General features: G+C 40.4%; 1 protein-coding gene across 1 annotated transcript in view; it reads right to left on the bottom strand.

The window, feature by feature from the left end:
* Positions 1-26,964, bottom strand: part of DNAH6 (dynein axonemal heavy chain 6) — a 5,071,261-nt gene that overhangs the window by 1,071,141 nt on the left and 3,973,156 nt on the right. The window contains exon 60 of the mRNA XM_044059309.1: positions 4,048-4,228. Within this exon, the coding sequence (XP_043915244.1) occupies positions 4,048-4,228 (181 nt within the window). The remainder of the gene's footprint in view (positions 1-4,047; positions 4,229-26,964) is intronic.

The following is a 26,964-nucleotide window of genomic DNA, read 5'->3' as shown; positions in this document are numbered from 1 at the left end:
TTTATTGTGTGATTTATGGTGCTTTTGCATACACAACACAAACAGCTGATGAATTTACTGGGGAAAATAATTTATTACTGTGTCACAAAAAAGCTTTTGCATAACTGGAAAATCCATTTGGCCATTTTATTGTCCTGGGAGCTGGCTGTGTATATTGATTCACTGGCTTAGTTTAATTCGAAGCATGGTGCCATGACCTGTTCTCTGAGCTTATCTATTGCTTAGAATATTGTGGTACAAATATGGTGCAAGAAGCATAGGTTATCTTTACATCAGGTTTCATAGATGGTTATTATAAAGTTTTGTTTTATTGTATTCAGCTTTCAAGTGTGTACTTGAATGAACTGGGAACAACTGACATATTATCGGAAGTCTTTATCTACTTCTGTGAATGAATTCTGTCCATGCTGTAGTGTAGCCATTTTTTATCTGTAACAATATGCACATACTGTCTTCAGGAACACTACTGATAAATAACTCTAGAAATGTTGGAATGCTGATTTTTGGCATTGCTCAACCAGATATTTTGGACAATATTTCTGCCTTTTTACTTCTGTGTCTTATTGTAACCAGAGGGATGGTTAGGTGAGAGAAATGAATTACTACTTTTTGGAGTAATTGTTATACGACTCAACCAGATAGGTTACAGATTTGTGACTTTATTTCTCTTTCTGATTATACTCACTAGTTGCCTCAGTGAGATGAAGGTTATTACTTACAGATTACTACCAGCATGGAGCTACCATATATTTTGGGCAATATTCCTGCCTTTGTTGGTCATGTATGGACTTTAGGTGTGAGGAAGGGCTCAGTAATATAATAATGAGTCTGTGTTGCATAACACCTGCACCAAGAAATATAATGAATGTCTACTCAACAGGTTATGTGCAGCAATTATCACCTGTGTCTGAGCATGCAGAACTTTGCAGTAATGATATGCAGGTCATTATCACATTAACAATAAGTGCAGTTACAATGTAACACTGAGTCATTCTCACTTTTCATGTAAAACTATCAGCAGCTGTCACTGTTATTCACAGAAGTAGAAGTCATCACATTGATGAATGCATAAGCTAGATTTCATTTTTTGTCTACTTGGAGCCTACATGGAGTCATTTCAAGTCCCCCCCAGTTTCTTTCTGTCATTTTTTTCAATTTGTTTGATACACAGTAATGTACTCATTGTGGTTACAAGGATCATGTTTTAGTGAACTACTACAATTGAACATATTATTATGTAGTCACTCTCCATCCCCCTGGTACTATAAAATGTATGCAGGTCAGGGCAAGAAACATCACAATCCTTCCACCCTTGATTCCTTATGTCCATTGCTGAATGGACACATGTAAAGAGAAAAAGCAGAGGTAAGGCAGACTGCTGACACTGAAGGAGGTTGTGAATGATAATGAATGCCTCTGCACTCCACACTAGTGCAGCGGCGGTCCTTACCCTTCTTTTTCTCTTTACATGTGCCCTTTCTATGCCCCCTTGTCAGCCATTGTGTGTAATTTGTTTTTTTCACGGGTGGTCGGTATGTACCTCTGTAGCGTCATCACCATATGGAAAACAGCAAACAGTCAACGGGCAGCTCACAAGGCCAGACATTTGCAGAATGGGTTCATGCATGGCTTGATGCACAGGGTCGGTGGATCTACAATCTGTCATGACAGCATCACCATAGAAGATGTTTACCTGTTCAGAAGGGATGGCGTTCACCTAACTGAGGAGGGCATTGCGTTGTTCTTGACTGAGCTCTACAATGGCGTGAGAAGGGCTATGCAGGATTGGTAATATGCAGCTTGTGAGAAGAATGGAAAACACCCATGACCAATTAGAGACCAGTATGGTAAGTAAAACTCTATTATGAAATGTGTTGTGTAAAATGCATTTTTCTGAGTTGACAAATAATTGTGGTAATGAGCTGGGAGGATGCTGAGAAAGGACAACAGTTTTAGGAGAGTGCTACCACGTACAATCTAATATGTCAGTGACCATCCTGCAATACTTCTATTTTTACTCTGCTTTATTAGGCATGTGTAGAGTTTAGATGACAGGAAGGGCTTGCTAATATAGAACTTGATCCCTTAGGTCCATTGCTGAATGGACACATGTAAAAAGAAAAGGCATAGGTAAGGCAGACTGCTGACACTGAAGGAGGCCATGAGACTGAAGTGGTATCAGCTGTCTGAGTGGGTAGCCAGCACAGCTATCAGACAGATCAGGTGGTCTTGCCTGCCACTGAAGTCCCATGCCTGTCCTGGGTTCATTAGTGGAAATTATGATTTTGTTTTCATGTTTTGGTAAATAACTTTGCACAGGAGCATCTGAATGTGCCAAGTAATGTCTCATTTTGAAGACAGTATTGCTGGTTGTAACATGGTAAAGGAGTTGTGCCTGTATGTTTGACACGTGCAGATATGAAAGTTTGTTTCGGACTTAGGTTATGGAAATTATGATTTTTTTTTTCATATTTTGGTAAATAACTTTGCAAAGGAGCATCTGAATGTGCCAAGTAATGTCTCATTTTGAAGACAGTATTGCTGGTTCTAATATGGTAAAGGAATTGTGCCTGTATGTTTGACACGGGCAGATATGAAAGTTTGTTTTGGACTTAGGTTATGGAAATTATGATTTTTTTCATATTTTGGTAAATAACTTTGCAAGGGAGAATCTGAATGTGCCAAGTAATATCTCATTTTGAAGACAGTATTGCTGGTTCTAATATGGTAAAAGAATTGTGCCAGTATGTTTGACACGTGCAGATATCAAAGTTTGTCTGAGACTTATGCTTATGGAAATTATGATTTTTTTCATATTTTGGTAAATAACTTTGTAAGGGAGCATCTGAATGTGCCAAGTAATATCTCATTTTTAAGACAGTATTGCTGGTTCTAACATGGTAAAATAATTGTGCCTGTATGTTTGACACATGTGCAGATATCAAAGTTTGTTTTGGACTTAGGTTATGGAAATTATGATTTTTTTCATATTTTGGTAAATAACTTTGCAAGGGAGCACCACATTGTGTGAAGTAATGCATCATTTTGAAGACAGTGTTACTCCTTACATCATGGTAAAAGAACTGTGTCTAGGCACTGTACACGTACAGATATCACAGTTTGTTTAGTCTTGTACAAATATGAAAATTATACATTTACAATACTTCTCATTATTATGCCCATATCTCTACGAGGGATCATGGTAATCACACAAATGATGCGTCATTTTGAAGCTGACATTCAGATGCACAACTTCTACACTGATATGTAGGCTCTGTCTGTTACAGGTGATGAGATATTATGCTTTGTTTATTTATCAATTATGAGAAATAATATACTAATCATATTTCTGTGAATATCTCATGAAAGGAGTGTCACACAGTTATGGTTAAAGTATCATTTTAAAGCTGACATTCATACTAACAAATTAAATTCAAATTGTATGGGTCTGCATGGTACATAGACCAAGATATTGTGCTTTGCTTTTCCAAAAATTAAAAATTGCACAATATCAGCATTCCTTGCCAAATATTTCATTATGACTTTGATATGCACTATCAACATTTACACTGTTGGAAAGGTCAGTGTCTGCTGAACAACTTTCGTCGCGTTTACATTTTTAGTGTAGCTCTTATAGTTAAAGAATTATGAGCATTTGTTTTCTGTATAGTATTACAAATGGATTTTCTGAAAATGAGCTCAGGCTGCTCTGTTGTTCCTATGGTGGAATTCAGCAGGCAGCTCTTCCTGAGCTGCTCTGGAGTGAATGAGTTAAGTAGATGTGAGCTGTTAAGCTGTTGGCTGTTGTTTATGCATATTGTAAACAATGGTCATTCCCTTGATTAGATAAAAAGTTGTTAAAATGCTGCTTTACCAATAGTGCAACAACTGTTTTATATTCCTTTATGGAATGTCATCAGTGTGTTTTAAAACTATAATGAATCAAATAGAAAGAATGCAGAAATATAGAATTACAAGATTCAAAAATACTTGCATTCTGTATAAGTTTCAGACAGTACATTCCAAGGTCTGTACGGTAAATCTTACCTTAGACTGTTGCAGTGTATTAATTAATTCTTCATTGTCCAAAATGTTTCCTTCAGAAGCAAACAACAGCTTTAAAATCCTGTCTTCTATTGCTTTTAGCTGATTCTTATCAGTGTTAATTCTTATAATGAGCTGATTTCTTTGTTCTTCAAGATCAGGTCTCTCCAGTCTAACTACATCACTAGGAAAAATATTGGAAGTTATAAAACACTTTAATATGCAGGAAATGTGCTTTAAGTATAACAATGGTTGCCACTCAGTAACATTAGTAACAGCTAAAGATGTAAATTACTTAACTAAACTGCATGTCTGTGCATATGAAAATTAATTGCAAAGAAAGCCAAGAAACAGTCAATATTCAATGAGCACAAGGAAATCACAAAAAAGTTAAGCTGAAATTATGCACTGCAGTGTAACAAAGCAATGGCTAGAATGAAACCACAAAATGTGAAAATTTAGACTTGCCTGACTGATATATTCTATTTTCTCTTTTTTAGGATAATGATTCAGCTGCAAAAATAATTTGAACGGGAGCAAAACCTATGTTACTGTAAATATTTTTACAGCCTTTAGAAGTTGTTCAAAAATGTCTTAAGTGCTCAGTTGGATCTTCAGAATCCCAGACATAAGTGGTAACACCAATCAGAAATGCTAGCTTTATAGGTGGTAGCTTTTAGCTCTCAAGGTAAACAGGATCCTCCTTGGCAGATGATGAAAGATTTCATGGGGTTACATCAAAAACAAAAACTGTTATGCACAGTGTAAGAGACAAACTAGACATCTAAATGATGTATGTGCCATTGGTATGTACAATATATATAATACAGAATGCAAGAATAGCTATAAAATGCAAGGAGCATGGAGTTATGCGTCATTTGGTCCTGGGCAAGTCAAAAGTAGCTGTAGTGATCACATACTATGTTATGCTGTACAAGTGAGTTTTCAGTGAGTCATGTTGAGCTGGCCACAGCTCAGAAATAAAGTTTTTTACTAACCTAATTTATATTTCAGAAATGTTTTGCCTAATTTACAATGTCTGACTGTCACATTCATATCTGGCTAATTTCCAATTAAATAGTACATTTAAATATGGAATAGTCCAAAGGCTATGTTCTACAACTTTCTCATTTTTTGCCTCATGATGATGTGGGTTTAAGTATAGGATGCATGTGTGGACTGTGCTGCCATTTCCAAACTCAAGTTTTGTTTGATACTGCTTGTGACAATTGGGGAGAGATGGGCGAATGCTGCCAGCCTAGTCAAACAGAATTTGATACATAATTCTATCAACTGTATAAATAAATGTAAAATACAGGCATGTTTTCTTGAGTGTAAAAGAATACTGTGAAATGTGGAACTGCAAAATATGTGACAACATTGCACTCTACTGGCCCAGTGAAGCATGTTGTGACCCTTTCATGTTTTACAAGTCAGCATACATAACTTTAAATGCTCCTGTCTGCTTTTATTTTTACCAGCACCTACCATATATACGATTGCTAAGCATGTGAACCCTCTCACTACACCCCTAGTACACAACCCAAAGAGAAGATCAGATGTACACTGCAGGGTAAACTATGTAAAGAAATCAACTAGCTTGTAAGGAGGAACTGCTCCCCCTTAAAATCCTCCATTTTTTAAACTAGGTCATTATGACAAAGAAATAAAATATTCCATAATAAAAATATGAGTAAATGTTTTTTTTACTTTTAACTGTTTACACTGATGTGTATTTTTCTTCACAGTGAAGCAGATTTTCTGTTGATTTTTAAAACAGATTTAATGGTATTAGCTACCCTTACAAAATGTCATACAGATTAACTGAAAAGAGTGAAAGAAGGTTGCTGGTATAAAAGTACCACAATGTACAGAATGCAAGATTTCAGGAGTTACTGATGCTGCTTATGACTGAAACCTTCACCAATGGTGCCCATCCACACAGTCTGCATATAATGAAATTTCCGAAGACCTTCCAGGAAATCCAATAGGTATACCTCATATTCTACAGAGGGTAAAACACAGTCCATGATAGAACTTGAGCCCCAAGAAACAGACTGAAAATAACAGCAAATCTTCATAATTCTACTATAAAAATAAAAGCTCATACCTTTTGTAGTATATTGATTTCATACTATTTCATTGACCTCTCTAAATTTTCTGTTTATTAGTTCTGGATATTGTTAAATGTGACTGCTGAATACAAACAAGGCTTGTGTTTAGCTTTCTAAAGAAATGTCAAACAGCACCATTTTACCGGGGTGTGGGTCCCACTGATATTTACAAAGCAGACTTTTAAACTGACAGTTCTGAGTATGACTCATTAGGCACCAAGCAGAAGAACAATTTAAAGGAAGCAAACAGGTCAGTGATAATTTCCATTGACTATTGTTGCACACATTATTTTTATAAACAAGTCCTTCTTTAGATCATTTTTACAGGTACAAAATACAACATTGTCACTAGTGGAAGCTTACCAATAAAATAAACAAATAAAAATTCTGTGCCAGACGTGTACAGTACATTAGCCATCCAAATGTCTATTTGGAGTAAAAGAATAAACTCAAAACAACAAGAACACAGAACTCTAAGTAGGGAAACTTCAGGCTTAAACAAGAGGCAGATGCCCGTGGAACCCTCGCACGGCCAAGCAGACAAAATGAACAACCAAAAAAACGCCAGCGAGCGTGAGCAAAGTTCACATGCAAAAAATCATTTATTAATGTAGGGATGAAAATTCCCCCTACACATAATCAAACCGGTTTCGGCTCCTAGGAGCCTTCTTCAGTGAAATACAAAAGTAGAAATGAAAAATCAGAGTATCAGAATACATCCATATAAATACAAAATGAACTGTGCATTACAACCAATCACAACATAGCATTAATAGTTATTACAATTGGTCATTAAGGCCAGGTGAAAACAAAGCTCCAAGTTTTATAATCCATTTTTTTTCCTTGGAGCTAAGTAATTCCAGCCAATGCTGTTTGTTTTGGCATCTCCCCTTAATACAATCAATGGTAACAAATTTGAAAGAGGCTGAGGCATGTTTTAAACAATGTTTATATAATGCATTACTAGTGCTTATTTTAATGTCACTCAAATGCTCACAAATTCTAAGGCGGAAAGGCCTGGAGGTCTTTCCGACATAGAAAGCAGAACAATTGCAGGTCACCAAATAGATGACCCACTCAGTATTGCAATTGCCCCAAAATTTGATATCAAAAACATCAGATGTGTTTTTACTACTAAATTCACTAGTGCGTGAAACGCGAATACAAAAAGAACAGTGTCCACAAGGCATACATCCAACAATAGGTTTACCTGTGATCGACAACTGGGTAGAAGTAGGGAAATCAGAACCAACTCTTTTGTAATGACTAAATTTAGAACCCATGGTTTGTCCCCTTCTAAATGAAAAGGAACATGTATCAGGAAGTAAAGAATTAAGTTTATGATCGGCTTTAAGAACATTCCAATGTCTGTATATAATATTTTTGAAACCCTGTGTATTGCGTCCATATGTGGTCACCAGACGCAAGGGTTGTGGCTTAATACTGTTTTTCTTATCTTTATATGATAATAAATCTTCCCTGTTAATATTGGACACAAATCTTTTGGCTAAATGCACTGTACCTGGACGATAACCCCTCCTAATAAATCTATGTGTCAAATCCTCCTGGGCATCAAAAAAGGATTGTTGGCTAGAACAGATTCTCCTAGCTCTTAAAAATTGTGATTTGGGTATATTCTGGATGACATGTGGGTGGAAGCTGGTAGCATGTAATAATGAATTAAATTCTGGAAATTTCCTGAACATCCTAGTTGACAAAGTATTGTCCTCATTTCTAGTGATTTCAACATCAAGAAATACTATCCTCGACATATGGTAAGTCAACTTAAATTCTATCCCCCATATGTTATCATTAAGATATCCAAGAAACTCCATAAGGTAACATTCATCAGCTTTCCACACCAACCAACAGTCATCCAGATAACGACGCCAAATGTCCATCTCACACATATAGATATTGTGATTATAATCATAGATAATAATTTCTTCTATATATGCCATAAAAAGATCTGCATATATGGGTGCAAAAGATGCACCCATAGCAGTCCCTTTTGTTTGCCAGTAACAAAGATTTTGAAAATAAAAAACGTTACTAGACAAAACATGTTCTGTAAGGCATATAAGAAATGTGTTAAATCCGGGTTGGTATAGACCTGATCTAGCCAACCAATAATCCAACGCTTGTAAACCTGCCCAGTGTGGAATGTTGGTATAGAGGGAGGTAATGTCCAAAGTGCATAATAGCCAATGTGGTTCAAGTTGAGAATTATTAATAATGTCCAAAAATTGGGTGGTGTCTTGGATTCTTGCTCTAATAAAACCCAATAAAGGTTTTAAATATTGAGTTAAATATTCAGACAATGGTTCAGTAAGTGACCCATGTCAAGATGAGCCAGCAAGATGCCCTTGTCTAAGGCTGTTCTAGGGGATCTGGCAAGAACTGGAGAAATTTTCTTTGGTCCAGAAAAAGAGAAAGATGATTTCTTGCATGTATAATAAACATGAATGTTGAAGTTAAGAGGAGAGTCCAGCTAAATTCCAAGTGGGTTCAATATACTTGGGAGCTTTTATATTGTGCCAAAAAGCATCATTTTAGTTTTGGAGGAGTTAACTAAGAGGTTTTTTTTATAATTAATGCACTAAGGGAAAGGAAGTCTTCTTTGTAGTTTATTTATTTTTATTTATTTTACAGTTTGTTTACCGGGATAGTCCATTGGGCCAAGAAGAGCCCATTTTCAATGGAGTCCCGGGGAGAAAAGCTCCATGAATAGCAATATAATATGAAGACAATGCATTTACATTTATGTAATACTATTGATGAACGATGGTATTACACAACATGACAAAAATTCCACTATTGCAGTGAAAATACAGTTAAAAAAGCAAAAGGTAAAATTACACACACACACACACACACACACACACACACACACACACACACACACACACACACACACACACACACACACACACACAAAGTCAATTAAAATAAGAAAAATCCATCGATGCATATTCCTGTTAAATTTGTTAGAATATGAAATAACACAGGGTTGACATTACAATTTTACATGAAATCTTAGCAGAGTTAAAGTAGGACAGGGGGATAAGAGGTGTTAATTGTTGAATGTAAGAAGGATGGGGCAATAAGAAAAAAATAGAGCAAGAGTAGGAGTAAATGAGAAAAATGAAGATGGTAGTAGTCAGAGAAGCTCAGTATGATGAAGAGAAGAGGGAAGTAAAGGAGTGTGAGAAATGGGGAAAAAAGAGGTGAGTCATGTGGGATGAGAGCAGGAACATTCCCAGAGGGTTTTGAGATGGGAAAGAAGCAGGGTCTTAAAGGTACAGTACTTGTCTGTAGTACGAATAAGAGGTGGCAGGGAGTTCCAGAGGCGAGCTAGAGAAAAGGGTAGTAGGTGTTTGCCTGGAGGACGAGCAGGCTTGTGCAGTTCAAGCAAATTCTGGTTATTGGATCTTAGAAGTCTGTTTGGTATGTGCATTTTGAAGGAGGAGGCAAGGGAGGGGCAGATGGAAGGATTAAAGATGAGTTTATGGGCATGAGTAAGTTGAATGTAGGTAAGATGGTTGGGAAGTTCGAGCCAAATTAGTTTGTGTAGGGCATTGCAGTGGTGGGAGGAGGATTTATAGCCAGTAGCAAACCTAGATTTTTTTTTATAACAGGAGGATAGCTTTGTTTTTAGAGAAGATTGAAGGTTGGTAAGACGTGGGGCACCATACAGGAGAGAAGGAATGAGGAAGGTGTTAGAGAGTACAAATTTAGTAGTGGGAGTGACATAGTGGTTATGGTGGTAGAGCATGCCTAGTTTCTAGTGGGTTTTCTTTATATTGGTTAGTAGGTGGGTATCAAATTTTAACTGTTCATCAATAAGGACGCGTAGAAACTATAAGTGGGAGGCTACCTCGAGAGAGGTGTTGTTTTGACTAGTAATGGAGAATGAGTTCTTGTCTACAATGGTACTTTTTGAAGGGGGAAAATAACATAATTTTAGTTTTTGATGTGTTGAATGATAGGTGGTTGTCTATCATCCAACGTTCTGTATAAGAAAAAGCATCTTGAGTTAGATTTAAGAGAGTGGAGGTGGAAGTGGTGGAGCAGATGATCATAGAGTCATCTGCGTACTGAATCAGTTTAGCACTAGGAACGTTTTGGTGGAAGTCATTTATGAAAATGTTGAACAGCAGAGGACCCAATATGGAACCCTGGGGTATGCCTGTAGGTGTATTAAGGAAGGAGGAGGTGGCTGTCGGAGAGGTAACTAGAAAGCCAGCTGACAGAAGAGAGGGATAGGTTTAGATTAGAGAGTTTAGATAGGAGAAGGTTATGGGAGATTGTGTCAAAGGCCTTGGATAAGTCCAGAAGCAGGGTGGACACTAGACAGCTGGAATCCCAGACTTTGTTGATGGTTTTGAGGAAGGAGAGGAGAGTGGTTGTGGTACTGTGGCCAGGTCTAAAACCATGTTGTGTGGGGGTAAGTAGGTGGTTGTCTGTAAGGTAGGGTAGAAGTTGAACGTCGATATACTTTTCTAGAACTTTTGAGATAGGGGATAAGATAGTGATTGGCTGGAAATTGGGAATGTTATTATTACCTCCTTTGTGAAGGGGAATGAGACAGGCCTTTTTCCAGAGTAGGGATACATATTTTTCTTGGATTGAGCAGTTTATTAGAATGGAGATGGGAAAGGCAATGGCATCAGCAGCAATTTTGAGGATGAAGGAAGGAAGGTCATCAGGGGCATTTGAGCATGGTTTCAGTTTCCAAAGGAGGTTTTTTATGGTGGAGATAGGAATGGGTTTGATAGTGAAGGAAGGGGGGTGGAAGTGTTAGGGGAGGGAGATATAGGAGGAGGTGGAAGTGAAGCTTTGTTGGGGAAGGAAGTAGTTTGGCTAGAGAATCAATAAAGAAGGAGTTAAATTGGGTGGCTAAGGAGAGGTCTGGGACATTTGGGTCAGGGCAGGGGTTGTCTCTTTTGCCACGATTGAGGAGGGTGGAGATGCCATTCCACAATTTTTTGGGGTGGTCTTGTGATTATTTTGAAGGGTGGAAAAGTATGATTTGCAGTCGGATGCAGCAAGTTTTTTTTACTTTGTTACGTAATAGCTTATATTCAGTCAGGGTGGTATGGGTTTTATTTTTCTGGTAATGTTTCCAGGCTTTGTCACGGAGATGCATAATGGTTGTAGTTTCTTTGCTTAATCATGGTATAGTTTTACTTTTAATTCTTTTAATTATGGAGGGAGCAAGGATATTTAACAAGTCTAAAAATGAAATAAAGTATGTTACTGCATTATCTAGGGAGAGGGTTTTTAGAGGAGTCCAGTTTGTGTGTTTTAGAGAACTGGAGAAGGTTTCAGGGTTGAAGTTTTTGAGAGAGCGGGAGGAGATATAAGTGTGGGACAATAGTAAGGAGGAGGGAAGGCGACAAGCGAAAAAGGGAAGATCGCTAAGAGTGTCAGGTAGTATACCGCTGTCAGAGATATATTGGGGGTGGGAAACAAGAACCCAGTCAAGAGTAGTACCAGAGGAGAAGTGTTTCAAGGGCCTGGTAGTAGTGTTTATTAGTTGTGAGAAGTATAAGTTTATGTTGTGTGGAGAAGTAGGAGATTGAATATTGGTCCAGTTAATACTGAACATCACCGAGGGTTATGGTCTCATTGGTAATTTTAGAGGAGAACCAGGAGAAGATATCCTCAAGAATGGGGATATTGTCTCCTGGGGCAATGCAAAGAGTGGTTATACATATGTGTTTGTTTCAATTCATCTGGAGGAGGCACAGGTTTAGTTCGGCATTGGTGAATTGGGGCATGGGTTTGGTGAAGGGAGTAACTGTAAGGGAGGAGGAGTAGAGAAGAGCTACTCCACCGCCTTTTTTGAGGGTCCTATCATTTCTAATTATATTGTAGTTGTGGGAGTGATTTCAGGATCTTTTATGTGTGGCTTTAACCAGGTTTCAGTAATGGACAGGATATCTGGGTGGTTATGTTGGGGCCAGGCATCGAAGTTTGGAATCTTGTTACATAAGCTTCAAGCATTCAATGTAGTGAAAAGGAGGGATTTACAGGATGAAGGGTAAAGGGAACGGATGGGTTTGAATGAAGAGAAGGAAAGGGACCAGGGTTTGGGTGAATGTCACCAGAGGGAAGGTTGGTAATAAGTTGATGAATATGGGAAAAGAGGAATTTAGAGTGCTCACTGTCCTGTTTGAGAGTTGGGTGTTGTGTTATAGTAGTGTTGTTAGGGATTGGGGATCAGAAGCAGTGAACATGGATGAGTTTATAAGGGAATAGGAGGTTGCTATTGAAAAAACAGAGATGAGGGGTTATAGTGATTGTGGGGTGTTTAACATATGTGGGATATGCAGAAGTTAAATGAAAGGAGGGAGGGTGATTAGAATTTGGAGGACTGGTGAGAAGGTGAAGGTATTTTAGGAAAAGAAGAAGAAGAGGAAGGAGTACAAAGGAGGTGGGTTTTAGAGGCATAACAGTGTTTGGGTATTGTGGTATTGGGGAAATTGTAGTAGAGTGGAGTTTAGAGTGGCTATGGGCTTAGTCAAGCTAGTTCTAAAGTGGAAGATAGCTAAGGGGAGTGGGGGGATTGTATGGGTGGAGCTGATGAGTTTGTGATTGGACCTTTTGGGTGTGGGAGTAGTGCTATAGCTACAAGTGTGGATGATGAAAAAAGATTGGTATTGAGGGAAGATAAATTCTTGTTTGTTAAGGTATTGGTGTCTTATAATGTCACATATTCAATGTTAAACATTATGTATGAAATGTTTGGGGTGTTTACTGGGTATGTTTCTATTGGATAGTCACTTTTGTGTGTGTGTGTGTGTGTGTGTGTGTGTGTGTGTGTGTGTGTGTGTGTGTGTGTGTGTGTGTGTGTGTGTGTGTGTGTGTGTGTGTGTGTGTGTGTGTGTGTGTGTGTTTTGTAGATAGCTAGTAATTTGTAATGGGAGGGGTTAGTTGTAATTACTATAGCAGATTGATAATGTCCAGCAACCAGCCACTATGACACTACAGCTTTATTCTAAAATCACATATAATCCAACGACTTAGTGTATGTGATTTTAGAATAAAGCTGTAGTGTCATAGTGGCTGGTTGCTGGACATCATCATTCTTTTTGTTCCTAGTTATATCTCTAGTTGGGTTTGGCGTATTTTCACTATAGAAGATTGGGTGGTTTGAACTCTGGTGGGTGTGGTTTGGTCAAGTTTAAATTACAGGTGTCGGGGAGTGGGTGGGATATGGGGGCAGGGAGAGGAGCGGAGTGAGCCTGTGCGTAGTGAGAGCAAACGGAGCAGGATGAGCCAAGATCCAGGCAAAGGCAAGTTCTTGATATAATGAAAACAGGGAGTGGTTGGAAAGGAATAAGAACAACCAAACATGATGCTATGAAGGTATGTTGATGCACTGCCAAAACCATTCAAATGTACACCACAAGGCCAGCAGTCTATGATCCAGAAGTCACAAAATAAAAATAAAAATACTAGATCTATTGCATATAACTGGCTGAAAACAACCCTTTATTAGTAAGACTGACCGGTTTCGGCAACAAATGCCTTCTTCAGTGTATATCCAGTTATATGCAATAGATCTAGTATTTTTATTTTTATTTTGTGACTTCTGGATCATAGACTGCTGGCCTTGTGGTGTACATTGGGAAGGAATAAGACCATGCCATGTCAAAATAGGAAGGTGTGGTAAATTCAGTGGAAATTTGCAGATATAGATAGAGAAGAGCAGGGGAGCCAAGATGGATCATTGAGGGTTGCCTTTGCGGGGAAAGGGCCTTGATGTTGAGGTGTATAATTTACATTATACTCTAAAATGAGAAGTTATGTACCTACCATAACGTTCCATGTTAGTTGTCTTCTCTCGCCTTCTTTCTTGCTGGATGGGTTCGGAGCTGATCCTCAGCTCCGACTCGGCACTTGCTAAGCTTGAGAATCACTTTTACCAGCTCGAGGCAGCCCTATATCCCATGATGCAAGGCGGTAATTACCCAGATCTCGTTTGGTATCTAGAGGAAAACTGCCCGCAATCTTTCCACAAGGAAAGCAGAATAATTAGCCTAGAAGACTGTAAGGGGAACCAGGTAACAGAGATCCTGAACTAACTGGTGTCCGAGGGAGAACAATCTCCCCGAGAAGGGGAAAATCAAGGTCTGTTCAGGCTAGGGGGACAGGAGGGAGGGACGCAAGAAAGAAGGCGAGAGAAGGCAACTAACATGGAACGTTATGGTAGGTACATAACTTCTCAATGTTAATTTGTCAATCTCGCCTTCATTCTTGCTGGATGGGACCGCGTCCCTAGCACCCCTATCCTGGGAGGCTCAATGGAACAAACTCTTGAGAACTGTGGAACCAAAACTTGCCCTGTTCCTGGAGGCCAAATCCAATTTGTAATGAGAAACAAAGGTATGAGGAGTGGCCCAAGTGGCTGCTGCACAAATAGTGTTCAAGGGTAGTCTAGCCTGAAAAGCTGTAGATGTGGATAGACCTCTAGTAGAATGCGCTTTAGGTTTTGAGATCAGCTGTTTGCCCCTCAGCTGATAAATGTCAGAAATGGTGGAAGATAGCCATCTGGATAAGGTTACTTTAGAAACAGGAAGACCTTTCCTATTTTCAGCATAAGAAAGAAAAAGCTGATCAGATTTCCTAAATTGCTTTGTTCTGTCCAAATAATATCTGAGTTGGTGATGAACATCTAGGCAATGCAGTTTTTGTTCTGCCCTGTTAGAATGATTGGGAAAAAATACAGGAATGTCAATGGATTGATTTAAATTTGTTTTAGAAGCAACCTTGGGCAAAAAGGATGGATTGGTTCTTAAGGATACTCTATCCTTGTGGAAGACCAAGTAAGGGGGACGAACACAGAGGGCATGTAGTTCTGACACTCTCCTAGCCAAAGTAATAGCAACTAGAAAGAGAGTCTTCCAAGAAAGACGTTTTAATGAGCATGTAGCAACCGGTTCAAAAGGGGGAAGTATCAAGGATGCCAGCACTAAGTTTAGGTCCCACTGTGGTGGAGGATCTCTAACAGGGGGCTTAAGAAGGAACACCCCTTTGAGAAAGGCTTTACAAAGTTTGTGAGACATGATATTGTGGTCTGCAAATCCAACATGGAAATTAGAGATTGCTGCCAACTGGACTTTAACTGTGGAAGCAGAAGAACCGGAGTGAAATATTTCAGCAAGAAAGTCCAAGACCGATTGAATAGGGGCAGTAAAGGGGTCTATGTTCTTAGACTTTGCCCAAAAAGAGAAATGTTTCCACTTACTAGAGTAAATCCTCCTGGTAGAGGACTTTAGAGAAGCTACTATTATATCTCTAATGGGGTTAGAGATCATGGGAAGCCTGGCTAAGGAAGGAAGTGGAGCAACCAAGCAGTGAGGTTGAGGGAACAAATTGATCGGTGCAGTTGACCCGACTGGTGGGTCAGAAGATCTGGAATTGGATCCAGATGCCAAGGCTGTACTATGAGATGGCGATGAAGGAACGGGAATCAAATTTGTCGAGGCCAGTAAGGGGCAATGAGAATCATTTTGGCTCTCAAGACGGTAGCTTTCTGGAGTACTTGTGGTATCAACGGAAAGGGGGGAAAAGCATAAAGAAGTCCCCGGGGCCAATCTTGGGTAAGAGCATCTCTGGGGGGATGGCCCGGAAGTGGAAAGAGAGAGAAGTGTGGGCATTTGCTGTTTTGGGGTGTAGCAAAAAGATCGCAGCATGGGCGGCCCCACTTTTGAAAAATCTCCTCCACTATGGATTGCTTGAGAGACCACTCGTGAGGCATGAGTATAGCTCTGCTCAATCTGTCCGCTATTATGTTGGTTTTCCCGGGGATATGCATTGCTACCAGTAACCGATGAGAGGAGATCGCCCATTGCCAAAGTCTGAGAGCTTCTCGACACAAGGGATAGGACTTGGTTCCGCCCTGCTTGTTGATGTACCACACCACGGACATGTTGTCCATGTGAACTGCAATAGTTCCTAAGGGAAGAAAATCGTTGAGGGCTTGCAACGTTAAAAGCACTGCTCTCATCTCTAGGACATTTATGTGCAGGTGGTATTCGAACGGTTGCCACGTGCCATGAACCATCCTGCCCTGATAATGCCCCCCCACCCGATCAGGGAGGCATCCGAAGTGACCGTGGCTGCCAGGGGGACAAATGGTCTGCCCTGATGGACTAGAGGAGAAGAAGTCCACCAGGATAGATGGCTCTTGCAGGTTTGTGTCACCAGGATCTTGTGACACATGGGAAGTTGCTGGAAGGACCATTGGGTGAACAACATCCATTGTAGGAGACGCTTGTAAAAATGGGCCAGAGGAAGAAGTGTGATGGCAGCTGCCATGAGGCCCAACACTTTTAGGACCAACCTGGCTTGTACCTTTTTGCTGGATAGGATGATCCGAACGTGGTTTTGGATATCTAGGATTCTTTGACTTGTTAGGTTTGCTGACATCCGAGTAGTGTCTAGATTTGCGCCTATAAAGGTAATAGATTGGCAGGGCGATAAGGAAGACTTTTCAAAGTTGACCGAAATTCCTAACTGACCGCAGAGACGTAGAGTATAATCTCTGGCTTGGAGAAGTTGATGCCTTGTGGTGGCTGAGAGGAGCCAGTCGTCGAGATACGGAAACACCTGGAATCCTTGACGTCTCAGGTGAGCCGTGACCGCTGCCATGCATTTGGTGAAAACTCTGGGGGCTGTAGTGAGACCAAAGGGCAGGGCTCTGAATTGAAAATGACTGGTCCCCAGCCGAAAGCGGAGAAACCTTCTGGAGCGTCTGTGGATTTTTATGTGATAGTATGCATCCTGAAGGTCTATGGAGCACATCCAGTTGTTTTTGTCCAGAAAGGGCAAAATCGATTGAAGTGTGACCATCTGAAATCTTGTCTTTTTGACAGACTTGTTCAGTCTGCTGAGGTCTAATATTGGTCTCCAGTCTCCCGTCTTTTTGGGAACCAAAAAGAACCTTGAGTAGATTCCGGACTCTAATTGATCTGTTGGAACTGGTTGGATGGCCCTTTTTCTTAGAAGCTTTGATACCTCTAGCTTCGCAATTTCCCTTAGACCGGGTGGAACGTCTGGAAGGGAACCTTTTTGAGTGAAGGGGCTTTCCTCGAAGGGGATTTTGTAACCCTCGGATATGATCGACTGTACCCATCTGTCTTCAGAGAGGGAAAGCCAGGCTTCTGGGTACAGCGACAATCTCCCCCCAACTGCCTCCAAGGGTGGGCAGTCGGGCAACACCTCAGGGATGCTGGAAGGGCTTGTCAGAGAGAGGCTCTCTGCTGCCCTGGTTCTGCGGACCTCCTCTGCCCCTAGGGCGGCATCTGTTGTTATTACCCCCTCTGCCTCTGGGGGTAAATTGACCATGTGCATCAGGCATGACTCCCTGAGATTTTCGGAACCACATTTTCCCTCCCTTCTGACCTTTGGGGTAAGGTCTAGAATGGGTGGAGAAACGGACTCCTACGGCAGAAAGAGTCTTGCCGTCTTGGTCGCACCTGGTTAATGTGTCCTTCACCTGAGGCCCAAACAAAGTAGTGCCATCAAAGGGAGAATTTGTGAAGGACGCCTTAAAGGGGTCTGCGAAATTGCAAAGCCGCATCCAGGACTGACCTCTAAGAGCCACTCATGTTCCTGCGGCTCTACTCGCCCCATCGGCTGCATAAGAAATGAGCCGCATGGAGGAGTTAGTGATGGAATTTAGGATTCCAAGCTGAGAGGCAATCTTCTCTTGAGCCCCAGCAGCTGACGGATCCTGTACTACCTCACCCAATTCTTTGAGGATGTCTCTTTGAAGTCGGGTGAAGTGACATAAATAATTCAGCGAACGCATAGCAAAGGTCGCTGAGGAAAACATCCGCTTACCATACCTGTCCATGGTCCTAGACTCCTTGTTAGGAGGATGGACTGGCACGGAAGGATCTGCAAGTTCCTTTTTGGTGGCTGCCACCACCATGGCATCAACTGGAACACCTTTCGTAAGAAACTGTTTCTCAGTGGGGGCCGTGATAAATTTAGAAGGCCTCCTGGGGACTGGTTCCACAGAATCAGGAGATGCCCACACCTTTCGAGCTATCACCTCCATGAGGGGGTCGAAAGGCGGAGACACCCAGGAGGTGGAGGGTCGAGATCCAAAAGCCTCCAGGTATACCGACTCATCCTCGGAGGGATTAATGGAGTGCCAGTTTCCCCTCTGTTTTAGGAGTTCTAGGATGTCTGAAAAGGAGACGTCCTCAGAGGGGGATCTTGGGGACCCCTCCGACTCATCTAAGTCAGTATCTGATGTTGTAGACTCAGGGGAGTCTAAGTGCTTCCTCTTGCAGGTCCTCTTACGCGGGGGCTCTCCTGAAGGATCAGGAGAAACCTCGGAAGAGGACGTTCTTCCCAGTGGGGAAACCTGGGGCGATGGATCTCTGGGTCCAGGAGCAAGAGAGTGGGAAGAGACATCTACAGGCACCGTAGAGGGAGGAGCTAAAGGAACCGACTGCTGACTAAGCTCGGGGGCTAGCACACTCCTCATCACCTCGAAGGCTCCCCTCCCAGGGAGGGCCGAGAGACCCTGCTCCGAAGAAACGGGGATCCCTGGCCCCACTGAAAAGGAAGGCTCTGAAGCAGATGTTGGTGCCGAGCTCACCAAGGCCAAAGCTCCGAGAGGGAGTGCGGGGTCGGACAAGGGTCCGATGCCACTCGCCCCCTCAGAACCGACCAGGGAAGCCCAACAACCGGATCCCTCCAAGGACGGTCTCGAGGAGGAGATAGGAGTCGAAGACGACGGAGCCGAAAGGTGTGGTATCGGCTCCGAAGCCGCAGCAGTCACGGTACCAATAATCTCCGGCTCCGAGCTCTGAAGGAGAGTCGAAGGAGGAATCTCAGGAGGGTGTGGAATAGCGGTCGTCTGCTGAGACGGGCTATGGAGCATCTGGGCCAATGCCTGTGATTTTAGTAGTCTACTCACCACTCTCTCCAAATCATGGTCTGAGAGCCTGGAAGACCTTGACGATCGGCTCCGATGGCTCTGCTCCGAAAGTAAGGGGGAGGCCGGAGCCGAGTGGATAGACTCCAGTGAAGGAGATCTAGACCTCTTCCTCGACGGAGCCATCGGAGCCGACGAACCTTCGGTCCCAGTTGGAGCTGACAGCTTGTTGGCTCCGAGCTGAGGTAGAGACGTCTCGGCTCCAGCCGGAGCCGAAAAATGCTTTGAAGCTAGGGTATCGGCTCCAGCCGGAGCCGACACGGGTGCCGAAGCCAGGGTATCGGTGCCGATCGGCACCGATACAGAAACTTCCAAGGAGGAAGGATTGGCTTCAGACGGAGCCGATATCGATTCTGGAGGAGTCGGAACCAAGGCCACAGACTTGGACACCGAAGTCTGGGTCTTGGGTGGCTTAGAGGGCTTCCCGGAACTGACCTTACTCGGGGAGCTCTCAGGCTTAAGGAGACCCCTAAGGATCAACTTATTTCTACGCTCCTGCAGGACTCTCTGGCTGAAAGAATGACAAATAGCACAGGTGTAGGGGTCCCAGGCAATAAATACAAGAAGTGTGACCGTCTGTCAGAGACATCTTCTGACAGCACGAGTCACACTTCTTAAAACCTGAGACCCTAGTGTCTTTTGACATGACCTAGTAGGACACTAACACACACACACTCAGTCCTTAATTACACTAATTAAAGCAAAGAACAGACACACCTACACAAAAAATCCTGACAGGAAAAAGTTGGATGGGAAGGCCTAAGGCCGGACTGACAGAAAAAATATAAAAAGGGGTCGAGGAACTAACGGGAATAGGGTCTAAGTGAATCGGGAACAACTAACTTAACAGGGAATAAAAATTTTAAAACTATGGTGGTTGAATCTCTTTGAAAGTGTAAAGAAAGTTCACTTACCAGGAGCTGGTAAAGAAGGTGACCTCATGAGCGAAGTGGCAAATGAGATCTGGGTAATTACCGCCTTGCATCATGGAATATAGGGCTGCCTCGAGCTGGTAAAAGTGATTCTCAAGCTTAGCAAGTGCCGAGTTGGAGCCGAGGATCGGCTCCGAACCCATCCAGCAAGAATGAAGGCGAGATTGACAACTTAACATCTGATGATTAGAAAGTTAACTTTGGAAACAGAGTAGCGCATACTGGCTAATTCCCATTTCCTTGAGATGGTCTATGAGAACAAACTGATCTACAAGATCAGAAGTCCTGGGAAGTTAATGAAAATGGCTTTGGTAACTAAGCCTTTATCAATTCCTAGAAGAAAGTTGTCTGTGAGCATCTACAGGATGTGGAAATGATATGATTAGACTAGAATCCATGTTTTTTATTGATTTTGGGAAACAAGGTAGTATTGGCTAATGCACTGAGTGAGTTGTATATAAAGATGTCTTTCACAAATTTTACGTAGGACTGAAAGCATGGAGACATTGTGATAGTTATAGTGATTGCTGGGATTTTTTTTTTTTTTAGGCAAAGATTTAACAATAGCAGATTTCTGGATATTAGGTATAATATTTCATGTAATGCATTAACTGTAAATATACTGCAGTGGAAATGACATGTACTCACTACAGTAATAAGTGAATCAGGGTTCAAGACTCTTAGTGCCAAGTGGGCTTTTAGGTTTAATTTGTTCCAGAACAGGAAGAATATCTTTGGATCTAATTGTCCGGAAGCAGAGAACAGGTGTGAAAGAAGGGGGGTGTAGTAGTTGTTGATGGGTGTTTATCATTGTTGGAATAGGTGCTGAGGGGTGCTGAAATGGGAAAGAAAATCAACTGAAGAACGCTAAGAGGTTGATGACTTCTTGATGGGTGGATTATCACAACCAACTTAGTCTAACATCTGATAGAATGGCACCTCTCTAATAACATAACATCTGGATTAAAATATCTGAAAAGCTTAAACTTATACTTTTACCTTATACAAATAAGGTTTAATATCCCCTATGTCCTGTTTCACAATGTGTTTGGCTTTTTATGCTTATATACGTTATACTTATATTAATGAGACCACAGGTCTATATTACTTAAATGACCGCTTAATATAGCGAGTTCAACATAATCGAGCAATTGCAAGCGAATGTTCAATAAACGGAAACCCTCCTGTTTCTGATGTTTTAGCCCATCAATTACATTGTTGTTCACTTTAAGTTGTTCGAGTATGTTGTACTCTATATTTTCAGCAGTCATTTTAGTAATATAGACCCGACCACGGGTCTATATTACTTAAACGACCGCTTAATATAGCGAGTACAACATATTCGAGCAATTGCAAATGAATGTTCAATAAATGGAAGCCCAGCCTCGTCGAAAATCAGAATGTCGAAAAATTTAATTTGGCCAACTCCTTCTCCCAAGTGATGTAAGAGACAACAATGCCCTAATAAAAATGTGAAAGTGTCTACAGTGCATCCGAAACCTCCCCCTTCCTTTTTGAGACTTTACATATTCGTAATAGTCTCCTACAACACCAAGTGAGAACGAAGCAGTTCAAGCTAGCCATAGCGTTACGCTCTCCTGCAGTATTACAACTACTGCTTTACCATTACTCACTTTATTGTTTAAACTGTATTCTTACTGTACAACATTATACTACGTATGTTCTGCTTAGTGACAATGCTTACATATGTAATTGGTTATTACAGACTTGCCGTTACCTTACAGCAGGGGCTACCTTCAGTGATTGTATTGCCATTCTGCTGCAAATGTGTTCTTTAACTGACATAATGCGTCACTTATTTTTGACTTGGCCAAACAAAACATTTCAAAAGTCATGTTTCCTATGTTTTAGCCCATCGAGTACATCATCATTCACTTTAAGTTGTCCGAGTATATGTTGCACTCAATAATTTAAGTGGTCGTTTAAGTAATATAGACCCTGAGATGACTGATGCTGGTTTTGGTGCATTAGTAGCTTGTTTAGATTTAGTTAAGGTATTAGATATTGTATTAGACAGTTTCCAATGAACTGAAATGCATATACATATTAGACCATAACAGACATATTATTATTAGCTGGGTTAATAATTGCTTGTAAGAGAAGATGTTATGTCAAGGGATGATCTACCTGTGGACAATTTTAAGTGAGGTGCCTCAGGTATCTATATCAGTCCTTTCTTCTTTACAATGGTGTCTTTAGAGTTAAAGAAAATGGATAATTGTTAGATTTACAAATTTGGTGACTACTGGAAGACAACAATAATCACTGTCAATATGAAGGAATTTGAACAATTTTATTTTATGGCCAGTTGTATGTGGTAGGAATAAGGATTTGTTGCACTGGAACATAACAGAGGTAAGACCTATCACTCAAAATAATAACGCTTTCTGTTATTATACAACTGAACCCATCTGAGAGAGGGAGAAAGTTGAAAATATTTCACTAAAAAATACATGAGGTAACACAAGAAAGGTATAGGTACACCATTTGTTAAATAAGTACTAGGCAATCAGCCTGCATACCATTACACTCCTGGCCAGTAACCCATATTCAAAAGTTCCCTGCAGCCTCAAGGAGGGCAATACTGCAGAGACCAGAGGAGAATCTGTGGCTGGGGTTAGGTTTACCTTGTGGGTGGCAATAGTGCTACTCTACTTGACCTGAAGTAGACGTTTGTTCCAGAGGTAGGGGATACACTGGGATAAAAATCTATCATGCAACTGTGTTATATTAATCTCCTAACAATGCTTTAGTTCCCTTAACCTGGTATTTCCGGAACCATTAATTCTGTAGGGGAATAGCAAGACAAAGAGGGTCCTTCATAGCTCAAAGGGCTAGACATTGATCCCCATGGAGGAGTCTATAAGAAACTGTGTATAGAGAGAGGACTGCCAGTATGTCCTAATAACTAAGATTTCTGAGGTCACTGTTCTTTCTAGTTATGATCCTCTGTGTTCTCTCAAGCTGAGTGATATGACAAGTACATGCCAAAATAGGCATTATATTCAATAATGAGTCTGATGAGATATGAGTAAAATGGAATTAAGATGTCTTTGAATCTAGAGGAGACACCTTTGGAAATTAGATGAAGGCTTTCTGAACTGCTGTTGGGACATGATGGTCAAAAGATAGAGCATTATCAAAAAGAGTGCCTGGATCTGTTATGAGAGCATCGGACTCTGGAGGTGTGCCACTTACATGGTATGGAAAAATGTTTTGTTTACCAGAATAAACTATATTATATATTTTCACATTTAATTTGGGACCAGTGCCCTTATCAGTTGTTAACATAGTTTAACACATGTTGAAGCAAATGTGAGTCAGGGGAAGATCAGATAACAACTCCTGATTTATAGTAATCTGCAAATTTTGATAACTGTAGGCCAAAGGTGTTGGCCTGAAGGTCTGATAAATAGATGCCAAATAGGAAAGAACTCCTCTCACAGCCGTGTGGTACAGCACTGGTAACATTTTTTGCTTTCAGAAATGGCACCTGTGACACTAAGCATGTGTGTTCTGTTAGACCACCAGTTAGTTACCCATCGTATATCATAAGGATTTATATTCAGATTTATAAGCTGTCTGTCAATAATGCTTGCATAGGGAATAGTGTCAAAGGCCTTGGTCAGATTCAGATATGCTGTATGTACTGCAGAACCACCGATCACTGCTTTGGTGACATTTTCAAAGAAGTTCATACAGTTAGAGAGGTACGATCTTCCTTTGACAAAGCAACATTGATGAGGGTCCAGGGTTAAGAAACTTTCAATGCCCAGATTAATAAGGACTGAGATAATACATTCCAAAGCGTTATATATGTGGCTCATAAAAGTAATGGGTCAACAGTTGTCAGGGTTCATGGTTGGGCCACTCCTGTATAATGACAATACAATGGCTGTTTTCCAGGCTTCAGGAATGTAACCAGCAACAAGTGGAGAGGCTTGGCTTAGATTACATGTTAAGTACTGCTTCAGACAGGCCATATTTGGTACTAATAATCAGACAACATGGTATATTATCAGAGTCCATGGATGAGGTATTGTTAGCTTTCAAAAGGGATGAGAGGAGTTGTTACATAGCAATTAAAGGGATGGCTGGAACTGTGGAAACTGTGAAATAGCTGCAAGTCTAAATGGAATAAAATTTGCACTAAATTTGTTAGCTAGAATAATAGCCATTTCTTTTGTGTCAGAGTGGGTGACATTACAGTGGACTATCTCCAAACATTGTGTGTGAGTTCTTAACTCCCTGACATAGTTAAAGAAAGATTTGTAATTATTTTTGATTTTAGTGGCTATTTCAAACACACATTCAGTTTTGAGTTTCCTAATAGTTCCTGTAAAATTTTAATATTTTGCTTAAGCCTGCTCTTAAGGAAAAATGAATGAGACCTCTTATAAGCATTAAGTAACTTTTTTCCCCTTGTTATATGATTTATTAATACAGCCATTTCACCATAGGGGTTTGTTTTCAAATTCCTAATGGTACTTGGTGTTGTCAGAGACTGCCTTATCAGTACAACTTTTAAGTGGAAGAAGTCACAGGATAGGCAGAAGCATAACCGAAGGGTTCTATCAACGGAGGATTACAAAAAATTTATTTAGGTCATTAAGTAACTAAACATTTATTTTTGAGAGGCCCTTAAAGACAAATGTATCTGCAGGGGATGTATCGCCACTTCCAAAGAAAAAGGTCTCTGATTGATTTAACAAGGGAGGATAATACATATGGAGTTGTACAAGAAGTGACCATATTTGTGAGGAAACAATCAAGGATCCTGGGGCCCCTAGTATGATGGTTAACTATTTGAAAAATGAAGTTAGCATCTATAATGCCAAGGCAATGTTGGGTATGCTAGCAATCTGCAGTGTAGATCAGTTTATTAATGAATATTTGGAGTCTCCAGTAGAAAGATTTTGAATTAGTCAGGATTTCAGAAGTGGTGTTAAAATAGCTATCTCAGAATGGGACATAGAGGTACGTAATTGTATCAGGCATTGAGGGGTACATCATTGTATGTCTTACATACTTACATTTAAACTGTGTATCGGACACTCAGTTACACTAATGTGCAAAGTAGAGAATCACTATGTAGTCTACTTCTATGTAGCAGGCAGGGAGCTACATTATGCTATAAGTGCACAGAGGAGCAGCACATTATTTGTTTTGGAAATAATACAAGAGAATTCATACAGTACACAGCACTATAACACTATGATGCAAACATATGAAGAGCATATAATGTGCAAAGGGATTCTACAACAGAGACCTTGCAGGTCAGATATAAGTAACTACATAGTGACAATCTGCAGTGTACAAGAAGACAATGGAAAGCAGCAGGACTACATCTCCATATGTAAAGTTTCTGAAAGGTGGGTGAGCATTGCATATTCTGTCTACTAGTGATCACTTGCGCCTTATTTGAGCTTTACAATATGATATCAATATCATAGAAACAGAGAGTCCTGCCATGTTATGGGCCTGTACTTAGCTACATTAATGTAAGAACAACCCATCCATTTATATCAAAGCATTTTGTAGCTGCTATGCTGAAATATTGGTGACATAATAAAAATCTAATCTATGTACTTTGGGTGCGTGGGTGCACCATTCTGTCTTAGTTATAATGTGTGTGTGAGTTTGTTTGTGTGCGCAATCTAAAGGGGTTAATATGTTGCTGAAGGGGATCATAAGCTGTACTTTTACTGGAGCCCATTGAACAATCCTCTTACTGCATTATTGTAAATTGGGATGTAATACAGCTCTGGAGCTTTGGTACACAGGATGTCTGCCTTTGAACTGCAGTAACACTGTGACCCCTACAAAGGGTGTGGTAAACAGTTATCTGTGTACTGTGTAAACATTTTTGGTTATCTACATTTTTACTTTGTCAAACATTTGTCTATACCCTGTGGACTATCACCGAACATTTGTCTGCATCCTCAGTGTACATTATAATACCTATTAAACAATCCCCTAAGCTTACAATATTTATATACTTGCTGGAAACTAAAATAAAAGTTCATGCACTCCACACACAAAGCAAATACAATCCCCCAAAAACACTAAAACCCACCTAACTTTACAATTAAAATCCAAGGCTAGACATACTGTAAAACAAGGAGGTAAAATAAAACAATAAAGAATGTATTTCATTATAAAGAAATGTAATTTCATATATTACACATATGTATAAAAATAAATCATGCCTCCTTAACAACATTCTCCATGGTAATCAACCCTGTAAGAAGACATTCAACATTATCAAAATTAAAAAATAAATAAATAAAAAGATAAGGTAATAACAAATTAAATATTAACCACAAATAGCCAATCAGAAAATAGCATTACTAACAAAATTAATTCAGTTCTTAGATTAAAGTAAATAAAACCATGACAAAAACTGTAAAAATTAGCAAATCCTAACACAGACCTCAAAATGTTACAAAAGTACAACATTTATGTGTGTGAGTGTGTGCATTGCACTCTCTGTGTGTGTATATATATATATATATATATATATATATATATATATATATATATTTATATATATGGTTCTAGGTTATAACATCGACAGCAACTTTCACCGACAACAGAAACATCGACACCACATAATCGACAAACCATAAACACGACACCTCACATGCCCGACAAACAAGTAACCGACGGTCCACAAACACAAAACCCCATACACTGCACACACCACAATAACAACAATCAACTAACAAAACACATCCCCTGTCCAAAAACCACACACAGAACACAAGCACACCAAAATCCTCACAAACCCACACTAAACCTCACACACAGAACTATGTACAACCCTAACCCAAACCCTTACCCTAAGGTCCGTCACTATCGCACACTCAGCTAACCCGCGCCCTAACCC

Source organism: Protopterus annectens, chromosome 17.part0 (assembly GCF_019279795.1).
Source record: "Protopterus annectens isolate FY-2018-M chromosome 17.part0, PAN1.0, whole genome shotgun sequence".
In the NCBI taxonomy this organism is placed as follows: domain Eukaryota; kingdom Metazoa; phylum Chordata; order Ceratodontiformes; family Protopteridae; genus Protopterus; species Protopterus annectens.
The sequence above is the reverse complement of the archived record's forward strand: the minus strand, read 5'-3'. Positions and strand labels throughout refer to the sequence as shown.